This window comes from Lissotriton vulgaris, chromosome 7 (genome assembly GCF_964263255.1).
Source record: "Lissotriton vulgaris chromosome 7, aLisVul1.2, whole genome shotgun sequence".
Taxonomy (NCBI): domain Eukaryota; kingdom Metazoa; phylum Chordata; class Amphibia; order Caudata; family Salamandridae; genus Lissotriton; species Lissotriton vulgaris.
The window spans coordinates 17,363,688-17,383,278 of NC_141695.1; the positions used below are offsets into that span (position 1 = coordinate 17,363,688).

The 19,591-nt window shown below is 44.8% G+C and overlaps 1 protein-coding gene across 1 annotated transcript in view; it reads right to left on the reverse strand.

The window, feature by feature from the left end:
* The window catches only part of LOC147700533 (uncharacterized), a 140,829-nt gene that overhangs the window by 107,928 nt on the left and 13,310 nt on the right, over positions 1-19,591 (reverse strand). The window contains exons 2-3 of the mRNA XM_086929685.1: positions 9,213-9,256; positions 693-3,546 (exon numbers count right to left, since the gene is read on the reverse strand). Coding sequence (XP_086785811.1) covers positions 693-2,634 — 1,942 coding nt within the window. The 5' untranslated portion in view covers positions 2,635-3,546; positions 9,213-9,256. The remainder of the gene's footprint in view (positions 1-692; positions 3,547-9,212; positions 9,257-19,591) is intronic.

The following is a 19,591-nucleotide window of genomic DNA, read 5'->3' on the forward strand; positions in this document are numbered from 1 at the left end:
GCTTGTAATCTGTCATATTTGGGGATGACATCTTTGTAGAACATCCAGGTTAAAATAAATGTAAAACTTCGCTGATAAAACCAGCAGGAGCAGAGCTCCAGATCTTTTCTCTAGGTGAGGAAAAAGATAAACTTACATCAATGGGTGGGAAAGGGTCCTTTATGCAACTCTATGTCCACATGATCGGGGATGTGATGGAGGTGTGATGGAATTCATAGGTACCATTGACTGCCGGGTAGGGGGTACTGCAGAAGGTTTCAGAACTAGTCAGGAGCTTGGCGAGATTCACAAAATTAGGAATTACTAGGAGAGGAATCTGCGGTTAGAAGTATGTGTCAGCAGCACAATCCTTTTCAAACTTTAGTTTACTAATACAAAGTTTCTAAACATGTGGTTCATGTTTGCTATGACTTTGTTTTCCGTCCTACATCTCATCTCTCTTGGGGTAAATAAGATGCCTTTTCAGATTTTTTCATCTTTTTGCAGTATGGCTAATATTTTGCACATAAGATATCGTCGCCAGACCTGTGTTACAGTTTTGTATATATATATAAATATATATATATACAACAATGCAAACTTGATTCTTGAAGATGCTGTTCTGTATTATAAGGTGTACAATACTAATTCACCCTTCAGTTTTCCATCCTATACTTTGTAGCTTATTTGATGTCATGTCTTTGTTTTCTTTTCCATATGTTTTCTCTCATGGAAAGTAAGACCTCTTTTCTCATTAAACCCTTTCCCACATTCCGAACACTTGTAACGTTTATCTACAGAATGTATTCCCTCATGCTTCATAAGGTCCCCCTTATAACTGAAGCATTTTTCACATTCAGTGCATCTGTAAGGCTTTTCGCCAGTGTGCGTCCTCTGATGCAGTGTAAGAGCAAATTTACGGCTAAAACTTTTGTCACATTCAGTGCACTGATATGGTTTTTCACCAGTGTGTCCCCTCTGATGTACAGTAAGATGGAATTTACCGGTAAAGCTTTTTGCACATACAGTGCATCTGTAAGGTTTTTCACCAGTGTGCGTCCTCTGATGCAGAGTAAGAATGAATTTACGGCTAAAACTTTTGTGACATTCAGTGCACTGATAAGGTTTTTCCCCTGTATGTGTTCTTTCATGAATAGTAAGATGTTGCTTAAGCCTGAAAGATTTGCCACATTCAGTGCATTCATAAGGTTTTTGTCCGTTATGACCACGCTTGTGAATATTAAAATTTCCTACCCTACTAAAGCGTTTCCCACATTCACCACACTGATATGGTTTCTCACCAGTATGTGTTCGTTCATGAAGGATTAGAGAAACTTTGCTACTCAATCTTTTGCCGCATTCAGTGCACTGATATGGTTTCACGCCTGTATGTGTTTTTTCATGTGTTCTAAGTTGGCCTTTGTCAAAGTAGCTTTTCCCGCATGATGTACAGTGGTGTAGTTTTTCTCTTTCTGTGTGTACTCTTCTTTTGTGCGCGTGTAGATTTCCAAGTCGACTGCAACTTTTCCCACATTCATCGCACTGATACGGTTTTTCACCTGTATGAAGTCTCTCATGGAGTTTCAGTTTACCACTAGAGTTAAAACATTTAGCACATTCTGAGCACTGATAAGGTTTCTCCCCTGAATGCGTTCTCTCATGGATTGTAAGCATTCCTTTCTGAGTAAAGCTTTTATTACATTCAGGGCACTGATAAGGTTTCTCCCCTGTATGCACTCTTAAATGGCGAGTGAGAGTTCTCTTACAGCTAAATCCTTGCCCACATTCAGTGCAAACATGTATCCTCTCAGTCATGCGTTTTCTTTTATGGACAGTGTTGTTTGGCCTATATTTTTTGTAGCTAATTGTTTTTTCACCTGTGTGTTTTCTTAAATGTTTATTCAGGTCACTTCTACAACAAAAGCTTTCAGCACACTCAGTGCAAGGAAATGGTTTCTCACCAGTATGGATTCTCTCATGTTTAGTAAGATAACCCTTTGAATGAATTTTTTTCTCACATTCAGTGCACTGATATGGCTTCACTCCTGTGTGGATTCGGGTGTGTATTTGGGTGTGAGCTTTAAGAGCTCTGCGCTGACGGAAGTTTTTCCCACACTCAGTGCACTGATGAGGTTTTTCCCCTGTATGAATTGTCTCATGTTCAGTCAGAGTGCGTTTAGAACTGAAACAATTTTTGCATTCGGAGCACTGGTAGGGTTTCTCACCTGTGTGTGTCCTCTCATGGATAGAAAGCTGAGTTTTCTGGCAGAAGCTTTTCCCACATTCAGAGCACTGGTATGGCTTGTAACCTGTATGTGTTCTCTCATGGCAGGAAAGGTCGGCTTTTTTAATGAACTTTTTCCCACATTCAGAGCACTGGTATGGCCTGTAACCTGTATGTGTTCTCTCATGGCAGGAAAGGTTGTCTTTGTTACAGAACTTTTTCCCACATTCAGAGCACTGGAAGGGACTGTTACCTGTATGTATTCTCTCATGGATAATAAGTTGGTGCTTTAACCTGAACCTTTTGACACATTCAGAGCACTGGTATGGCTTGTAACCAGTATGTATTCTCTCATGGGCAATAAGTTGGTGCTTTATTCTGAACCTTTTGTCACATGCAGAGCACTTGTATACTTTCTCACTCAGAGACATTCTCTTGTGTATAGTAAGCTCTAAAACCTATGGATGGTACGCTCTGTATACAGTGTTCTGGCACCCTAGGAAACTTAAAAATCTCTATTGTCTGTGGCTACTAGGCTCAGAATGCTGAGGCTCTGTTAGATGTAGATAATAAGCTCTGTTGCCCATCGACATTAAGTTACGACTGTGTACAGTAATCTAAGTTGACTGTGGATAGTGAGTTCTGACGACTGTGGATAGTGAGTTCTGACGACTGTGGATAGAGAGTTCTGACAACTGTGGATAGTGAGTTCTGTGGATAGTGAGTTCTGACGACTGTGGATTGTGAGTTCTGACGACTGTGGATTGTGAGTTCTGACGACTGTGGATTGTGAGCTCTGACGACTGTGGATTGTGAGTTCTGACGACTGTGGATTGTGAGTTCTGACGACTGTGGATTGTGAGTTCTGACGACTGTGGATAGTAAGGTCTGGGTTCTGTAGTAAACTCAGTGGACTTTGGCTAGCAAGGTCTTCCACATTATGTGCACTGACATAATTTCTCAATCAAATGCTTCTCTCACGTTTAGAACTACCTTTTGGATCAGATATTTTACACATTAGCAACCAAACAGTGTTTTTTTCCATTAAGAGTTCAATCCGGTAATGGGAAAAAAATACAAAGCTCCAAAGAGTCCGGCATTCAGTAGATTTGTCTTGTCTCTGAGGTGGTCCTCCTGATGTGACGGCGAATTTGATGGAGGACTCAAACCATTTTCACATTTTATAATTTCATATCTCTCAGTTCCTGTTTTCGACTGTGTGTCGCTTCTAATGTGGTTTCTTGTGCATCTTCACACGCTTTTCATTACATTCTTAGCAGTGTGATTTTTCAGGTGATTTAACACAAGTGCCACTGTATCAGTTTCTGTTCAAGATTTAACACCTGTTGGTTTAAAATAATTTCTCAGTTAGTTTTTGAATGTACAATAAAACACAAATATCATTAATGATCTCATCTTGTGCACTATAAAAGACACTGGGTGCTCATGCTGAGAATTAGAGTACAAGTCACTTCCCTCATAGAAACAGAAAGGGTATTAAAGTCTGTCAAGGTAAAGAATGTGAAGCAATTAACCAATGGCACACCTGCTCTCCGTGGTGCACTCAAGGCCACTGGCCGCTTAAAATCAGATGGCAAAACTACTGATCTCGTGATAATAGCGGACCAATTGGTTGAACAACAAGACCAGCAATATACAAGGCTTTTGAAATGAAATTGTTATTTATGGTCTGGGATTGGGAAAAATCAGTACAGTTGAAAAGTAAGAAGATGTAGCCACATCAAAATGAATTCTACTTCCATGCTATTGAAAAAGCCAATAAAAAGACATGGACATGATGGTGTGAGAACTGTAGAGAAGAGTGGTGTGTGGAGGTGGCGGTCCTGCGGAATGGCAACTCTCCCACCGAGGGAAACAGAGTTATCTCTGTCAGAGCAGTGAGTGTAGGTGGAGAGGAGGCAGCACTCTTGATCCCCTACTTCCCTTTATAAAAGAGTAGTTACTTTGCTGCAGCCTCATTACCAAGAAGTCTGTGTCACCAGAAGAGGGACTGGGCAACACTGAATGGCCTTAGAAGCAGCTAAAAATGGAAAAGGACATATGAAAGAGACGGGGAGCTCAGGGATCGCTCAAGCATTTGACAAGGAACCACAATCCACACATAAGCAAGAGGTGGAAGGAAGGGGACAAAACAAGATCTCCTAGGTAAACCTCACAAAAAAACACAGCTGTAACTGGTGGCAAACACAACAAATCTAGGTTGGATAAATACCTGGGCATAATTGAACTAAGCACTTGTGACAAGGGACCTCCAAGGAGGAATCTAACCCAAAAAGAATAATGTTTCAGAGAGTAGGTGCTAGACCAATGCAAAACCACAGGGTGCCTAAGCTGGGACAACAAGCACCTCCCCATCTCTCTCCCTTCAGACTTAATTGTACAACTAACTAGCAGGATTACCAACGAAAGATGGAATAAAGATGCAGAGAAACAAATTGATCAAACAAATCCGTCCTCATCAGGAAGGAAAGATGATACAAGAGCTCAAAGACCAACACCAGTTGATGCAAAACTTACTCAAGAATTTTCAAAGTTAGACAAACTGGACAGAAATCTGGAAACAATCTCATCTACAAATTGGGCATTAGAATCCAAACAGAGAAGTTGTCTGACGGAGTCGAGGAGTCTGAAATGACCATATCACAACTACAACCATATCAATCATTGAGGACACAATCCAAGACTAACCCTGGACGTAGTTCGCGTAGAAGCGCTACGCGTAGCTATGCGAAGTGCACTTTGCACTACGCAAGGTACGCGAATTGCATAGTGCGTAAGGGGAAAATGCTGTTCGCACTGATTGCACAGTGGGGACAAGCATCAGGCACTGTGAAATCGGTCGTTTTCTGCAGCTCGAGTAGGTTTGTACTCGAGCGGCAGCTTTCTCAACGCGGACTGGTAGTTTCTCATCCCGAGCATTCGCGAGCATACGCGACCACGTGCAATTCGCGTAGTGTGTAGTTGCGCAAACTACGCACGCTCTGCGAGCGTAGCGTAGTTCTACTCCCAGGGTTATCCAAGACCTCAAAGACAGGTCTAGAGAAGCTTGCATGACATGCTTTCACTCCTCAAACAATATTTGGAAACTGAAGTTGCACAGCAGGGGCCTACCAAGTCCCCCCCCCCAAAGCCTTACCCCAGGACAGAGCTCACTTTTCTTGTGCTCTCTCCTCATAAGTAAAAAGTCTGGCCCCCCTTCAAACTTTTATGGGAAGTATTGAGGGAGTGTGATGGGTAGAACTTATGAGACCATTGCAGGGATACTTTTTCTGTAACTCATAATTCACACTAAAAGTAAGACCTATAACAGTAAATGTATCAAAAGCACAGAAATAGACCAAAAACACTGCTCCTGATAATTGGGATGCTGTGAGCCCCTCATATTCCTGCACCTGCTGCACAGCTACAGGCTGTCTTCCCTGCCTCTCATCCCTTGCCTGCCATCCCTCACCATCACTTCAGTCTTCAAATCGGCTCTCTGTACTTTATAAAAAAAAAAAAAATTAAACGAGCTCCCACATATTGCAGCAATTGTGCTCTGATTCCTAATGCCATCAAGTAAAATGATCCTCCATGTTCCTTTTTTAAAGTAAGACAGTCATTACTGTGATGCAGGGGCCACTCGAACCCTTGGACCACTGTGCTGCTGCACCTGCTTCGCTAACTATGGCCGCCACCTTGCAAAGTGGGCTGTCTTCTCTGTCCTTTATCAAAAACATGGCCCCCATCTTGTTCCACGCCTCTCCCGGACATCTCTCTGAGGCACAAACTAAGGATTCTCAGATTCCAGTTTATTATTGTTCCCCCCGTGAGCCATTGTTCCAAGGCCCAAAGCAACAATGCCACAACAAGTGTGCACTTAGCCCTCACGCCACTGGGTAATGGTGCCACTGCACCTGCAACAACAATGGTACCCCCAGCCCTGGAAAGCAGGCCGTCTCCTTTACCCACTCCACTGGGCCTTCATTCCTAGGACAGAAACCCAACGCAAGCTGCCCTTACGTCTTACCTGCCTGTGCACTGTTCACTATGTTGCAAGGGTGATCCAGAGCCTAATGCTAGCAAGGAAAATGGGCCACAAATACATTTTTGTTATGAGATAGCCATAACTGTGCATCAAGGCCACAGCGCCTGCTGCACTAATGATAGTGATGGCTCTTCCAAAAAAGAAGAGCCCCTCTATAAAGCCTTTCCCCAGGCTCTCTCTCTAAAGAAGCTTTCTCGGTTTATTTGCAAATCGAAAGACTTGACTCCCACTCAGTGCTGCCTTTTCTGGGCCATGCCTTTGACACTATCCAATTAATCTCCGTCCTTTCCCGTTTCTCCTGGGCCAATACTCTGAGGCTCCCGGGGTCCAGAAGATCAGGACTCTCAATCCGAATAAAAGCCTGCAGGCCTCCTCTATGGACTTACTTGAAAGGACATCTTGATGTAAACAGAGGTCCAAGTGGGCAGGATCGACTGACCAATGTTTTTTTAATTTTACAAAAACTGTTCTATGTTTGTTAAAAAAAACCAGCCTGCCCTGAATTTTTAATATTTGCCTTGCGGTGCCTCTGCCTGAAAGCGAAGGAAGGGATGGGGGGGGGGGGGGGGGGGGGGGGTGGGGCGGGGGGTTGGGGGGAGGTAATTTCATTACTGTGCAGCGATGGAGAGACACAGAGCGAAAGAGGAAAACTGCTTTCTCACTACGTTGCTTCCTATTTGAAAGGCACAAAAATTGTGCAACTGGGTAAGTATAAAAGCTGCTTGAGACCCAGTACTGGTTTTAATTGACGGAGTAATTGACTGTTATGTGTTTCCTGCATAGTTCACTGTTGTTTTCCCTATGTTGGCCTGCTTGTACACGGTATAGGTTGCTTTTCCATTGCACATGTTACTATATAAACACGTTTGCTTTTGTGCCACACTGTATTTTCACACAGAACCTACATATGGTTTTGCGTTCTGTTCTTTTCTTGGGATTTAGTCTTTGACTATGCACAAGGTCAAACAACAATGCTCTTTATTATCCTTCTGTTCAGACACTCGCACCTACACATGACATAAGAATGCAGCTGCTGTTTATGAGCAAACATGTCTTGTCATATAACTGAGTACAGTCGTTTAAACAACTCATTCTGAGAACGAGGCAAGATTGCTGTGTCAGCCAAGATGTAGAACGGCCATCTATGTATGCTAAGGTACGGGGTCCGCCACTAAGCCCAGTGATCTTTGATATATTATCATATAGCTTCGTTAAGAAGGGGGATGGGGTTTAGGTTAATCTGTCTTATAACATGACAGAGCTTTTTATGGTGTGTGGTTTATTGACCATGCTAGCAATATTTTTGATATGCATTGGTTTTCTAATTTTGACGCAAATACTGCATCTTAGAGCACAATAGTTTAAATAAATATTATAAACCTCCTTTGTGCTTCTTGTTGATCTTATTGTGGACAAGTTCGAGTGAGAGAGTGAAAGGGTGTGTCCTGTCACCGTGATCCCTTATGCACTACAGCTTCTGTCTGTAAACAAAGAGAGCGCAGAAGTGTGAGAGATAAACAAGGTCATTTGTTTATTTATTTGAAAAGTTTTATATAGCTCTGGCTAGACGCGGAGGTGTCCGGGCCATCTTTACTTACAAGTACTTGCAGAGGCATTTGTGCCTGCCTGGGAATCCAGTCACAGACTGAAGGAGTTATAGAGAAGTTTTCAAGGGTCATAATATTTGTAAAGATGAGACATTTGTAGCTAGGAGTTGAAGACGATGGGGCTTGGGGCCTAAGGAAGTTTAGGAAGAGGCAGATAAGGAGGGGTGAGCACCCGTAGAAGGAATTTAACACTGAAAAATTACATAATCATCACAAAAAAACCAAATAGAGGATTGTAACATTGAAGCTTAAGGGGGGTGGGTTCCAATAGCAAACGCTGTAAAAACCAAGCCTTCTTAACCCTTTCCATGCTCGTGACGGAACCATTCCGTCATGAGTCACGGTTGGGCTGTGCTGATGGCGGAATGATTCCATCACGACCATGTCCGCGATTGGAATGTCCAGCACAGGGCTGGAATTCCTACCGCACGCAAGCGGTTAAAACAAAGAGGGACGGGAATAATATTCCTACAAGAAACACCTTACTCAAGAAGAAGCAACCAAACTACAACATAAATGGAGGGGTGGGCTTGTTTATTACAGTGGAGCCCTGATACTGATTAGGCTTGGGAGGCCTTTCAAATCACTAGAATCAGATACAGATAAAGAGGGTCCATATGCGATAGCTCAGGGACGAGTGTGTGGTAGAGATATTATACAGTGTACCACACAAGCCCCAAATAAAGAACAAGTTGAATATCTGGCGCCACTGTCCAGAATACTGGCCTAAACACCTCACAATGATGCTCCTGGATGGAGACTTAATTTGTGTAGCTCAGAACTAGACCACTCATACACACTGGTACCCATTACACGTGTAGCGAGATCAGCGAAGGCTCGGACTAGCTGTTTAGCACAATGGTAAACAACGGCTCTATGGAAATTAGATCCAGGAAAGTGTAAATATATATTTTATTCACATGAACATGATCTCCATGTCAGGTTAGATAAAGTATGATGCTGCCACACTATAAAACTTGAGACCTTAGACGCTAAATAGCTTAGAACAATCTCTGATAATAACCCTTTATTGATTATTGTGCTTTTTGAGAACTGTTGAGGGAAAAAATCCCAAACTTCTTTTGATAAAATGAGAACAAGGCATCCAGCAGTTTGCTGGAATGGGATTCCTTTAAGGTGGTGGTCTGAGGTAATGCTTTGAAACAATAGTGAAGTTGTGAGTGCAAGAACAAAACTAGAGAGGGAATTGAGTGTAATGGGCATCACCCATGAAGAGCTAGAACAGGGAAACGGACAGAAACCCGAACCAATAAAAGTACTGTCTGCAACAAATATGCTGATATATTACAAAAAACAAATGCTTCAATTACAAAAATATGTCAACAGTACTCACATTGATGGTAACCGAGCGGAAGAAAGGGATCCTCAATAGATGAGCTGAAAAACAAGGGAAATCCAGTTCACACACAAGAAGAGATAAATGATGCAGAAACACTTCCAAACATCACTACATATCTAGGTTAAAATCTAACCATCACAGAATAGGAAATTAACACCTTGGGTGCTATTGGCTTTTCCCCTCCTGTGCTGCATTTGCAGGATCCCCATTGTTCATGACAAGGTCAACTCGTCATAAGCACAGCGCAGTTAACACCCATGACGAGTTAACCTTGTCATGAGCATGGAAGGGGTTAAGGAAAGCCAGGAAGGGTTCCCTTGCGGTATTCGTACAAGCGCCGGCAAACCCACTGCGGGTAGCTGTGCGCTATCAAGTACAAAAACATTTACATAAGAGACATAGAGCCAGGGAAGACTCTGGGGTCTAGTGACCTCCTGTAGGACTTGGCCCTTTTTGGCAAGTCCCTAAACTGTTTGCTTTCCCCCTAGGCCTTTTTTCTGACATGCTGTTGCCAACTTAGATGCTTTGGAAACTTTGCCACTGCTGATCAGTGTCAAAGTGCAAGTGCTCCCTTTATAAAGTGTAATGGTAATTGGTTGTCCATGATTGGTGTGTTTGCCTTACTAGTAAAGTCCCTAGTAAAGTGCACTAGATGTGCCAGGGCTGGTAATGCAAATGCTACTAGTGGGCCTGCAGCACTAATTATGCCACCCACACAAGTAGCCTTAAAAAGGGAACTCAGGCCTGCCATTGCAGTGCCTGCGCACAGTTTGTTAAACTGCTATGTTGTTCTGTCAAGTGTACTCACTTACCAGACCTTACCCTTCCCTTTCTATGCATATAAGGCAAACCTATGGTAGGTCCAGGGTACCCCCTGGGCAGGGTGCAGTGCATGTGAGAGGTAGGACATGGACTAAGGTGTGTGCCATGTCCTGACAGTAAATAATCTCAATTTTGTTTTTCACTGTGGAATGGCCATCTTGCCTATAGGAATATAGAATGGGAAGGCTGTGTAATATATTTTCCAGCCTATTTTCCCAAAGGCTTAAGATGGAAATGTGAAGTTTAGTGTGCCTAAACTCACAATATAATAACACATCCTTTTGTGAAGGTGGTTTTTGCATTGTGTGTTTAGAAGCCACTCTTTTAGAAGTGGTTGAGTTTTTGTGCTCTAACATTTGAGTGTGTCTCTGCCTGGCTGTGGATTGATTGACTGCCTGGATTTGAAAGCGATAGGATCTGTGGAATGTCTTGACCCAGGAGATGAGGTGAGACAGCAACAAGCTGACCTGCATCTGGAGTGTAGGGGGAGGAGAAGCCCCTAGAGGTGAAGAGGCCTGGGTTGCTGCTATAAAACAATTGTCCCATCTCCTGCTTAGTGATTGAGAATCCAGACCCCCACTAATCAAAGGAAGAAGGTGTCACTGGCAGGGAGGCACCCAGAACTGGTTTGGACAGGGGTCAGTTCCCCCTGACCACAAAGACTTCAAAGCCATTGAGGGGTATAACTATGAGTGCTGAAGCCCCTGAACTTTGGAGAATGGCTTGATGAAGTGTGAACAAGACTGGAGATACTTCGTGGTCAAGTGGACCGTTGCCAAGGAAGAAACAACTGAATAGACTGAAGAAGAGGACTGACCCTTGCTGTGTGTTCCAGGGCTGCCCTGCAGTGTGCTGTTTTAACCTAGGGAAGGCGTAAGGGACTTTGCTGTGCGCTTTGTCCCCCTGCTTGAAAGGACTTTTTATTTTATTTTTCAAAAACCTTTATTGGAAAAAATTTCACAGCACAGTTACAGAGTTCCACAATAGCAAAGGATTATGCACAGCAATACATTGTAGCACAGCAGAGGCAATCGCAAACGTGTGATGCTTGGAGACAATTTAATGGAGCGTTGTCATAAAACCACTAGAGAGCTGAAAGCATACGGCAGAGAGAGGCACCATGAGTAAAGGAGAGGGGCAGGGTGGATGGAGGGGTGGCGTGAGCGAAGTGGAAGCAGCTCATGAACTTACACCGGCGGCTGCCGCGGGCAGGGTGCCGGCGGGGAGCGCGGAGAAGTCGCAGGACTTCCATGTCTTCCTTGAATCTTCCTTCCGCTGACAACATGATTATTAAGCTTGATTTTAATACAGGGCCGCTAATCTGTGTCCTAATATATAGACCCCCCCAACACATACCACTATTTCCTCTTGCACTGAGTGAGCAGCTTGCAACTCTGGTCACTGAATATGCTATAATACTCTTACTTGGTGATCTTAATTACTGGTGCAACGACGATTTGGGGGATCTCATGCCTCTGAACTGTTGGAACTCTTTTCTAATCTCAACTTCACCCCTCACATTTCTTCAGCTATACACATAAAAGGCCACACCTTGGACCAGGTTTGGACTACCAACCTCATGGTCTCTACGTCACCTATACCACCTTGCATTTGGTCCGACCACCACTTAATTAGCTTCACCGAACCCACCCCTACTCGCAGTAAGTCCCCTGTGCCAGAGGGGCGCCTAATTAGAAAATGGAACTCCCTTGATAAACAAGCATTTATGGACAGTCTGATTAGCTCTACCACTGCAAACAATCTGGATGTGGACATAGCTGAAGCTAATATGTCAGCCTGGCTACTAGCAGCCGGCAACGAACATGCACCACTTAAAAAACTCAAAATTGCCCGCCGCTCTGAAGCCCAGGAATGGTTTTCTCCTGAGCTTAGGATTCAAAAACTAGACCTCCGCCAAAAAGAGAGAAAATGGAGACGGGCCTATGCCCGAAGCAATACTCTTAAACTTAATTGCCCTCAAAGACTATAAAAAAGCTATTATCTCAGCCAAAACCACCTATTTCTCGGCTAAAATCGCAAAATCGACCAACAAATTAAAGGACATCTTCGCCATAGTGAACGAGCTATCCAATGCTGAAAGAATTCTCCCCAAACCGTGGCCACTCAAGATCTGTATGACACCCTGAAAAGATACTTTTTGGAAAAAATTGTCACTATCAAAGCCAGTATCCGTCTCTCCTGTCCCACGGAGGACTCTCCGGTATCAATACTCAATTCTCATACCCTTGACCAATTCCCACTCATAGATGAGCAATCCCTGCAGATTCTACTGGCCAGGGTATAATCTGGTTCTCCGAGGGACTGCTGTCCCCAGCATGTTCTAAAGAACGCTTTTTCGATCCACTCACTCCCTATCCTTACTTTCCTCAATGGATCTTTATCTCAAGTTAGGGTCCCGAAAGCCTTCAAGGAGGCATTCGTAGTCCCCCTCCTAAAGAAATCAGGAGCGTACCCCCAAAAACCCTCCAACTATAGGCTGATCTCCTTGCTCACCTATTTGGCTAAAGTCCATGAAGCTCATGTAGCTGCTCATCTGTCCAAATTTTCACTGGTATCTCCCTGAGCTCCACAATAATAAACAGCAATGCAATCTTATGCACAAAAGTATAAAGAACAGTTCCACTCAAGTGCAGGAGTAATGTCTTTCTTGGAAGAAAATATATCCGTTGAAGTAAAGTGATCCACAAATCCAATGTTATGATTGTCCAATGTATTTTAATGGTCGTTTCTTCAAATAAATCCTTTAACAGCCACACAGCCAACATGTGTTTCGTCAGATGCTTATTATTGCACCAACTGACTTCATCAGGGCTGCAACCCAGAAAATAAAACATTATATAAGTAAGCCAGTCTAACACTGATTTCTTAATAGCCATCACCGAAATTTAAGGGTTGAAAAGGAAAGTAGCAGCCAGTTAGAGAGACAACCAAGCAACTAGTGTAAATCAATAGAAGGCCACCTTAGTGAAAATACATATGTACCATAGTTTGAAAAGACGTGCTTAAGTTGCAAAGTAAAAAATAGTCCCAACGTACCATATAAAACAACTCAATGTAAGAAGAGAATAGTTTACCTTAAACGTTATCTAGTCCTTCCCTGGACTATTAATCATAATATTCAAAGTCGGAGACAAGTTTGAAAATACCTGGAATAAAGGTATACCAAACTGATCAATCTTAGTCAATATATATCAAATCCAATTATCAAAATACTAAATACTAAGCCATGACACCTATTATTAAGGTTGTATATTAAAAAATCATCTATCTATGACCACCATATGTAATTACAAATAAAGCTGCACTGTCACAACTATCCAGTGAATCTGGCTACATGTCTCCAAATCCCAACTATACCCAAAACGTCTCTTATATACTATATGCCGCATACATATCTATAAATGTTTTGTAAGGGTGTATAACCTCACCTCATTTCATCCACATCTTAAACTCCACACATTATGTAATCGGAAAATTCTGCTTCAATAGTAATTTGTCCAAAATACAGGATACACGAGTACATGTACCTGTAAAAATAACAGAAATACGTTTTAATGTAAGTTCCACTAATAAACGACCCTGCTGCCCTCGATGTCGGCACTCACCTGTCTAATTTCACCAATGCTCCCTCGTACAATTCCTAGCTCTCGCGTTCGCGTTGTACCCTAGCGCCATCTTTAAATTGTTATCGTAAGTCAAATTAACGGGCGCCATGTTGTACATCCGATATTCCCATCTAGAGCAAATAACTCCCACAACTCAATTTTTAATATATAAGATTAAATTATCGTGTCAGATACATGATCTGTCCAACTTCGTGGAGCAGTCTGATTACCTAGACTCTCATCAAGCAGGGTTTCGCCCTGCCCACTCCACCGAGACAGTCATTGTCGCAGTGCTGGATGCCTTTCAAGGAAATACTGATAAAGGAATTCCACAGGCCCTGTTGGACCTCTCGGCCGCATTTGACACGGTCGATCATGCCATCTTACTGGACCGTGTCAAACATGCCGGCATCTGCAACTCGGCCTATAGGTGGATCAGGTCCTTTCTCACCGACCGCACCCAAGCGGTCCGGTAAGCCCCTTTCACAGCTCCTAAACTTTACACAACTTGTCGGGTCCCCTAGGGATCCTCACTATCCCCCCTACTGTTCAACTTATATTTGATACAACTGATTCAGTCCCTGAAGGAACTTAAAACCATCACTGTCAACTATGCAGATGATCTCCAGCTGATCTTCACGATAGACAATTCCTCCGAATCAATTCGGGAGTTTCAGGGGTCAATGCTCCGCATTCGGAAATGGATGGACCTAAACCATCTAAAGCTGAACCCAGTAAAACCGAGTTTAGTCCTAAACGGGAACAGCCTAACCCTATGGAGCCCACACTATTGGCCCTTAGAATTCGGTTCTTCACCCATCCCATCACCATCGGTAAAAAGCTTAGGGGTGATCATCGATAATGACCTCTCCCTGAAGTCCCAGGTAGGTGCGGTTGTGTCCTCCTGCTTCTTCCAGCTCCGTAAGATCAGGAACATCAGCCGCATGCTCACCCACTCGGCCATGATCCAGGTCGTGATAGCCCTGGTACTGTCACACCTGGACTATGCCAATTCTATTTACCTGGGCCTTCCACTCTTCCTTAGCAAACGCCTTCAGCTGGTCCAGAACCAGGCGGCCAGACTAAATCACCAGCAACCCCGCTGGCAGTCTGCTAGACCCGTTAGGAAAACTCCATTGGCTTCCAATTCCCCAACGCGTTGCCTTTAAGACGGCCTGTCTCATTTTTAAGTCCCTCCACGGCCGCAGCCCCCAATTCATCAAAAGCCTCCTTCCTAGGTACACCCCCTCCCGCAACCTTCGTTCCGCCAACCTCCAACTCTTGGCCACCCCGACTTTCAAGCTTCAACGTCAGGGTGGTCGCAGGTTTGCGACCCTTGCCCCCAGATTATGGAACTCCCTTCCATTGGAAATCCGATCATGTAATAATCTCCTAGGTTTCAGGAAGATGCTAAAAACCTGGCTATTTACGCAGTCCCAACGGTAATTCCTGCTTGATTCCGTCTTTTGCTAGAGACAGCGCCATGAAACCTCCCGGTGTACATGCGCTCTACAAGTAATTACTAACATAACATAACATAACACTTGCTACAAGACCTAATTTATGAAGTTGAGCGGGAGTACGATACACCCTATGTATGTATTTGAAGTGTATAAGGCGCAAACCATCGTTAAGGAGAGGCATTTGACCTGAGTGCAACAATACAGCCAATCAGCTTGAGAAATCTCGATTCCCAGGTCCTCACCCCATGCAACGGCGCACCCGGTCAGTGGAGATGGAAGATGCTGCAAGTGTGTAAGCATAGACTTTAGAAACCAATTTCTTGAGAGAAGGAGGTATAAAGAAGATCAAGAGTGACTATCGAGGGAGGGGGCTGGGGGAAGGTAGAGTGAAGCTTCCTGCAAACAGCCCGGAGTTGGTAGTATAAAAGGGTGTCCATGGGGCCAGAATCGGTGGCAAGCGCGAAAATGTTTCCCCCGGGTACAGGTCCGATATTATGGAAAGGCCCAAATGGGCGGCGTGTTTAACCATCCCAGATAACTGGAGTGGAGGAAAAGAGGGGAGGTGGGCAATGGGCATTGTGTTCCCAGAGAGAATATCAGAGCCAGAAATGTTACGAATCCCATCCCAGGCCCAGCGCAAGGTTTCGACCGTGTCGATTTCAGTGCGTTGGAGTTTTGCCGGGGCGAATAGTGCAGTTGTGAGTGGCCACGGGGCGGCGAGGTCGGCCTCCACCACGACATGGGTTTGGAACGGAGTGGGTAAACCAGAAATGGAGAAAACTGGACTGAGCACTAAGCGCAAAGAGCTTTAAGTCCGGGGCTCCCAGTCCGCCATGCGACATCAGAAGGGTCAGGTTGTCATATGCGATCCAGGTTTGCCGTCCGGCCCGATTCAGAGTAATAAGCAAAGAGCAAACCTTACGAAAAAAATGAGCGATGAGAGGGATGGGCATGTTGATGAAGAGATATAAGAACTTTGGAAGTACCACCATTTTGGGGATAGTGATGTGCCCGGCCAAAGAGAGCGGCAGTCGGTTCCAAAAAGGGATCTTGGACTCTAACCAATCCACTGCGTGGCCAAAGTTAACTCTTCAGAGTTCATCCACGTCTCTGCTAAGCCAGATAGCCAGATACCCAAATACCTAGTGGGCTCCGAAGCCCACACAAAAGGGTAATCAAGATCAAAGCGAGCTGTGGCATCCGTGAAGGGAAATAGTACAGATTTATTCCAATTGACCTGAATGCCAGAGTAGCCACCAAACCGTATCACCTCACGAACCAGAGGACTGAGATTCTCCTGGGGTTGACGGACATAAAGAGTGATGTCGTCCGCGTACATGGAAAATGGTAGAGCACAAGCTGCGAATCTAAGGCCTCTCTGGGTATGATGTTGTCAGAGACGAGCTGCGAGAGGTTCCATAGCGACAGCGAAGAGCATGGGGGACAGAGGACAGCCCTGCCGAGAACTGCGCCCAATAAGAATGGGCTTGGAGATCTGTCCGTTGATGCGGATACGGGCGGTTGGAGGAGTATATAGAAGTAACACCTTGCGTATAAAGCCCAGGTGGGGAAGAAGATAAAACAAGAAGGGCCATTCCAAGGTGTCGAAGGCCTTGGTGGCATCGAGCAGAGCTGCCACTGTCGGAAGCGACAGGTTAATTTGATATCCGGAGGTTGTGGGAGGTGGCGCGACCGGGAAAAAAAACAGACTGGTCTGAGTGGGCAATGAGCGGCATGAGAGGATGAGACGTGAAGCAAGCAAAATGTTGTTGTCTGTATTAATGAGGGATAGGGGCGGTAGGAATCTCACTGTTCGGGGGACTTGTCCGGCTTGAGAAGTAAGGTTAACAATGCCTCCCGCAGCGATGGGGGAACTGGCCCATTTCAAAGGACTCATTATACATGGCAGCTAAGTGAGGAATCAAAAGCGGGGCGAAGGCCTTATAAAAGGAGGCGGGTAGGCAGTCAGAGCCAGGGGCCTTATCACCGGGCATGCGGTTAGTTGCCGCTAGAATCTTCTCTTTAGAGAAGGGCTCATCCAGGAATTCCTGATTTGAATTACCAAGCCAAAGAAGTTGAAGAGTATCGAAATATTGGTCAAGAACTTCGTTCGGTTGTACCGATCCGGCCGTATATAGTTGTGTGTAAGACGCAGTGAAGCGCGCTTTGATTTCTTCAGGGGAGGCAGTGAGGGCAGGTCCGCCATCCTGAAGGGCAGTTATGTACGATGCAGTTCAAGGCTGGCGAAAGAGATTGCAAAAATGGCTAAATAGGTTTCACCTTTTCTGCAACTTGAGGGGCTTGGTAATTAATACCTCAAAGACCAAGCTCCTCTATTTTAACCCTAGTAGGCTGGTAAAGACCACTCTCACACTTGATGGGGTTCCCTTAGAGTGTGTTAAAGCATTCGATTACCTGGGTATTAGAATTTCAGATAAATTGACCTGGAAACCACATATCAATAAAATGGTCCTGAACCATAAGCTGGTTGTGGGTGTTATAGGAAGTGATCTCTTCAAGATCTAGGCCAATTGCTCCTGCCCTTGTGATTTATGCTGCCAAGGCCGTAGGCTCGGCACTATATGGTGCTGAGCTGTGGGGCTTTGAGAAAATCAACGATATGGTAAAGGTAGAAAATACATTTGTTAGAGAATTGGTCTCACTCCTACAGGGAACTCCAACGAAACCACTATTGAGCGATTTGGGAAACCGCTCATTGAAAGATCTTGCCATCTTACGTCCTCTTCTCTATTGGGCTCGCCTGTGGCGTACACCTGAGTTATCTAAATACGCCGACGGCCTAAGAGAAGTGATGAATCCTGAGGGATCCCATAAGATTAGTTGGCTATCAAATATAAAAAAGTTCCTCATAGCATTGGGATTCAGAGCAGCCTGGGACTCAGGGACTCCGCTGAACAAGTCAGTCATTAAAAGAGCCTACTGTGCTTAGGTTGACAGTCAGGAGACTAGAAACCCTGGCCTAGGTAGGCTGACTGATGAGTTTCGCTTACAGAAACATGTTCCAAGCCTAGAATCCTATTTAGATTTTATTCAGCAGCCCAGAGATAGGGCTCTTTACATCCAGTTTAGATTGGGCACACTTCCTGTCCGTGAACACACTAGCAGTTGGAAGCCTCCCTATCAGACACACTCATCTTGTCCACACTGCGATGGAGTGGTTGAAAGCGTCCCGCACCTTGTTTTCGCATGTATTGCATATACTAATCCAAGGAAAAAATGGTTGAATCCCATTTGTTGGCAACTAGGAACCAGGAATCACCGCGAAGCACTGAGAATACTGTGGATACTAATACTACTCTGGCTTGCGGTGTGGCCAAATTTCTCAGCTGGGCATGGGTGATCAGATCAAAAAAAGTTATGTCCCGGATGAAGATTCTTTTTAAACTTTGTTTTTACTTCGCTTCAAAGCTGAGACAGTTTAATCTATTTTTTTTTTTTTTTTTGAAAACCTTTATTGATTCTTCACAGATTAGTACACAGCACGTGGCCTACAACCCAACCGGGCCGGCCGCTAACATGGCGTATAAGCAATAAATATGCAGTAACACAGCACATGCTGTCGTGAGGACTTGAGGATAAGGCACCGAAAGGAAATTGTGAAGAAGGAGTTGCGAATGGTCCTTGCCAAATTATGAGGTTTCCGTTTTTTGTTTAATACCTAAAAAGAAAAACATTCAAACTTCGGGAAATCACGTTGCCATCGACACAAGAAACTGAATGCCATGCAGGCGGAAATGTGCCTCTGAGTCCATTCAATTTGCGCTTTTCACATTTTGGTAATTACCGTAGCAATTGCCCCATTCCGTTATAACGCCCCCACCCAGTGCAGCCCCTCCTCCCACCCCCATGCCCTCCCCTCTCAGTCACTCATCCTCATCCGACTCCGGTGTGTCCCCTTCAGGGAGTGGCTCACAAATCTCACCCCGGTAAACATTCCACGGGGACCAAACTTTGTTCCACTTGGCCGGGCACCCCCTGGATAAATACACCGCCCGCTCCGTGACCATGGTCCTATCCATATTCACACACCATTGGGAGGCCTTCGGCAGATCTGCCACCCCCCAGCGCTGCGCGATGTCCCTCTTCGCCATCATCATACCAATCGTCACCCAGATGCGACCATGTCGGGACAGGTCAGTTGGTTCCCACACATTAAGAAGACAGCGACGTGGTTCAGGAAGCACTGAGACCTCTAGGACTTGTGAGACGGTGCGCATGACCTGACGCCAGTATGTTTGTATGAGGGAGCAGTCCCAGAGTGTATGGAGTAGTGTGCCCTCCTCCCCGCAGCCGCGCAAGCAGAAGGGGTCAGGGGCTCGCTGTATGTGATGAAGCAATGTTCTGGTGTAGTATGTCCTGTGCAGAACCTTGAGTTGGATGAGTCTCATTCTAGAGGATATGCCCGCCTCTTTAGGGGATGCCAGTGCCTCGTTCCATTCGT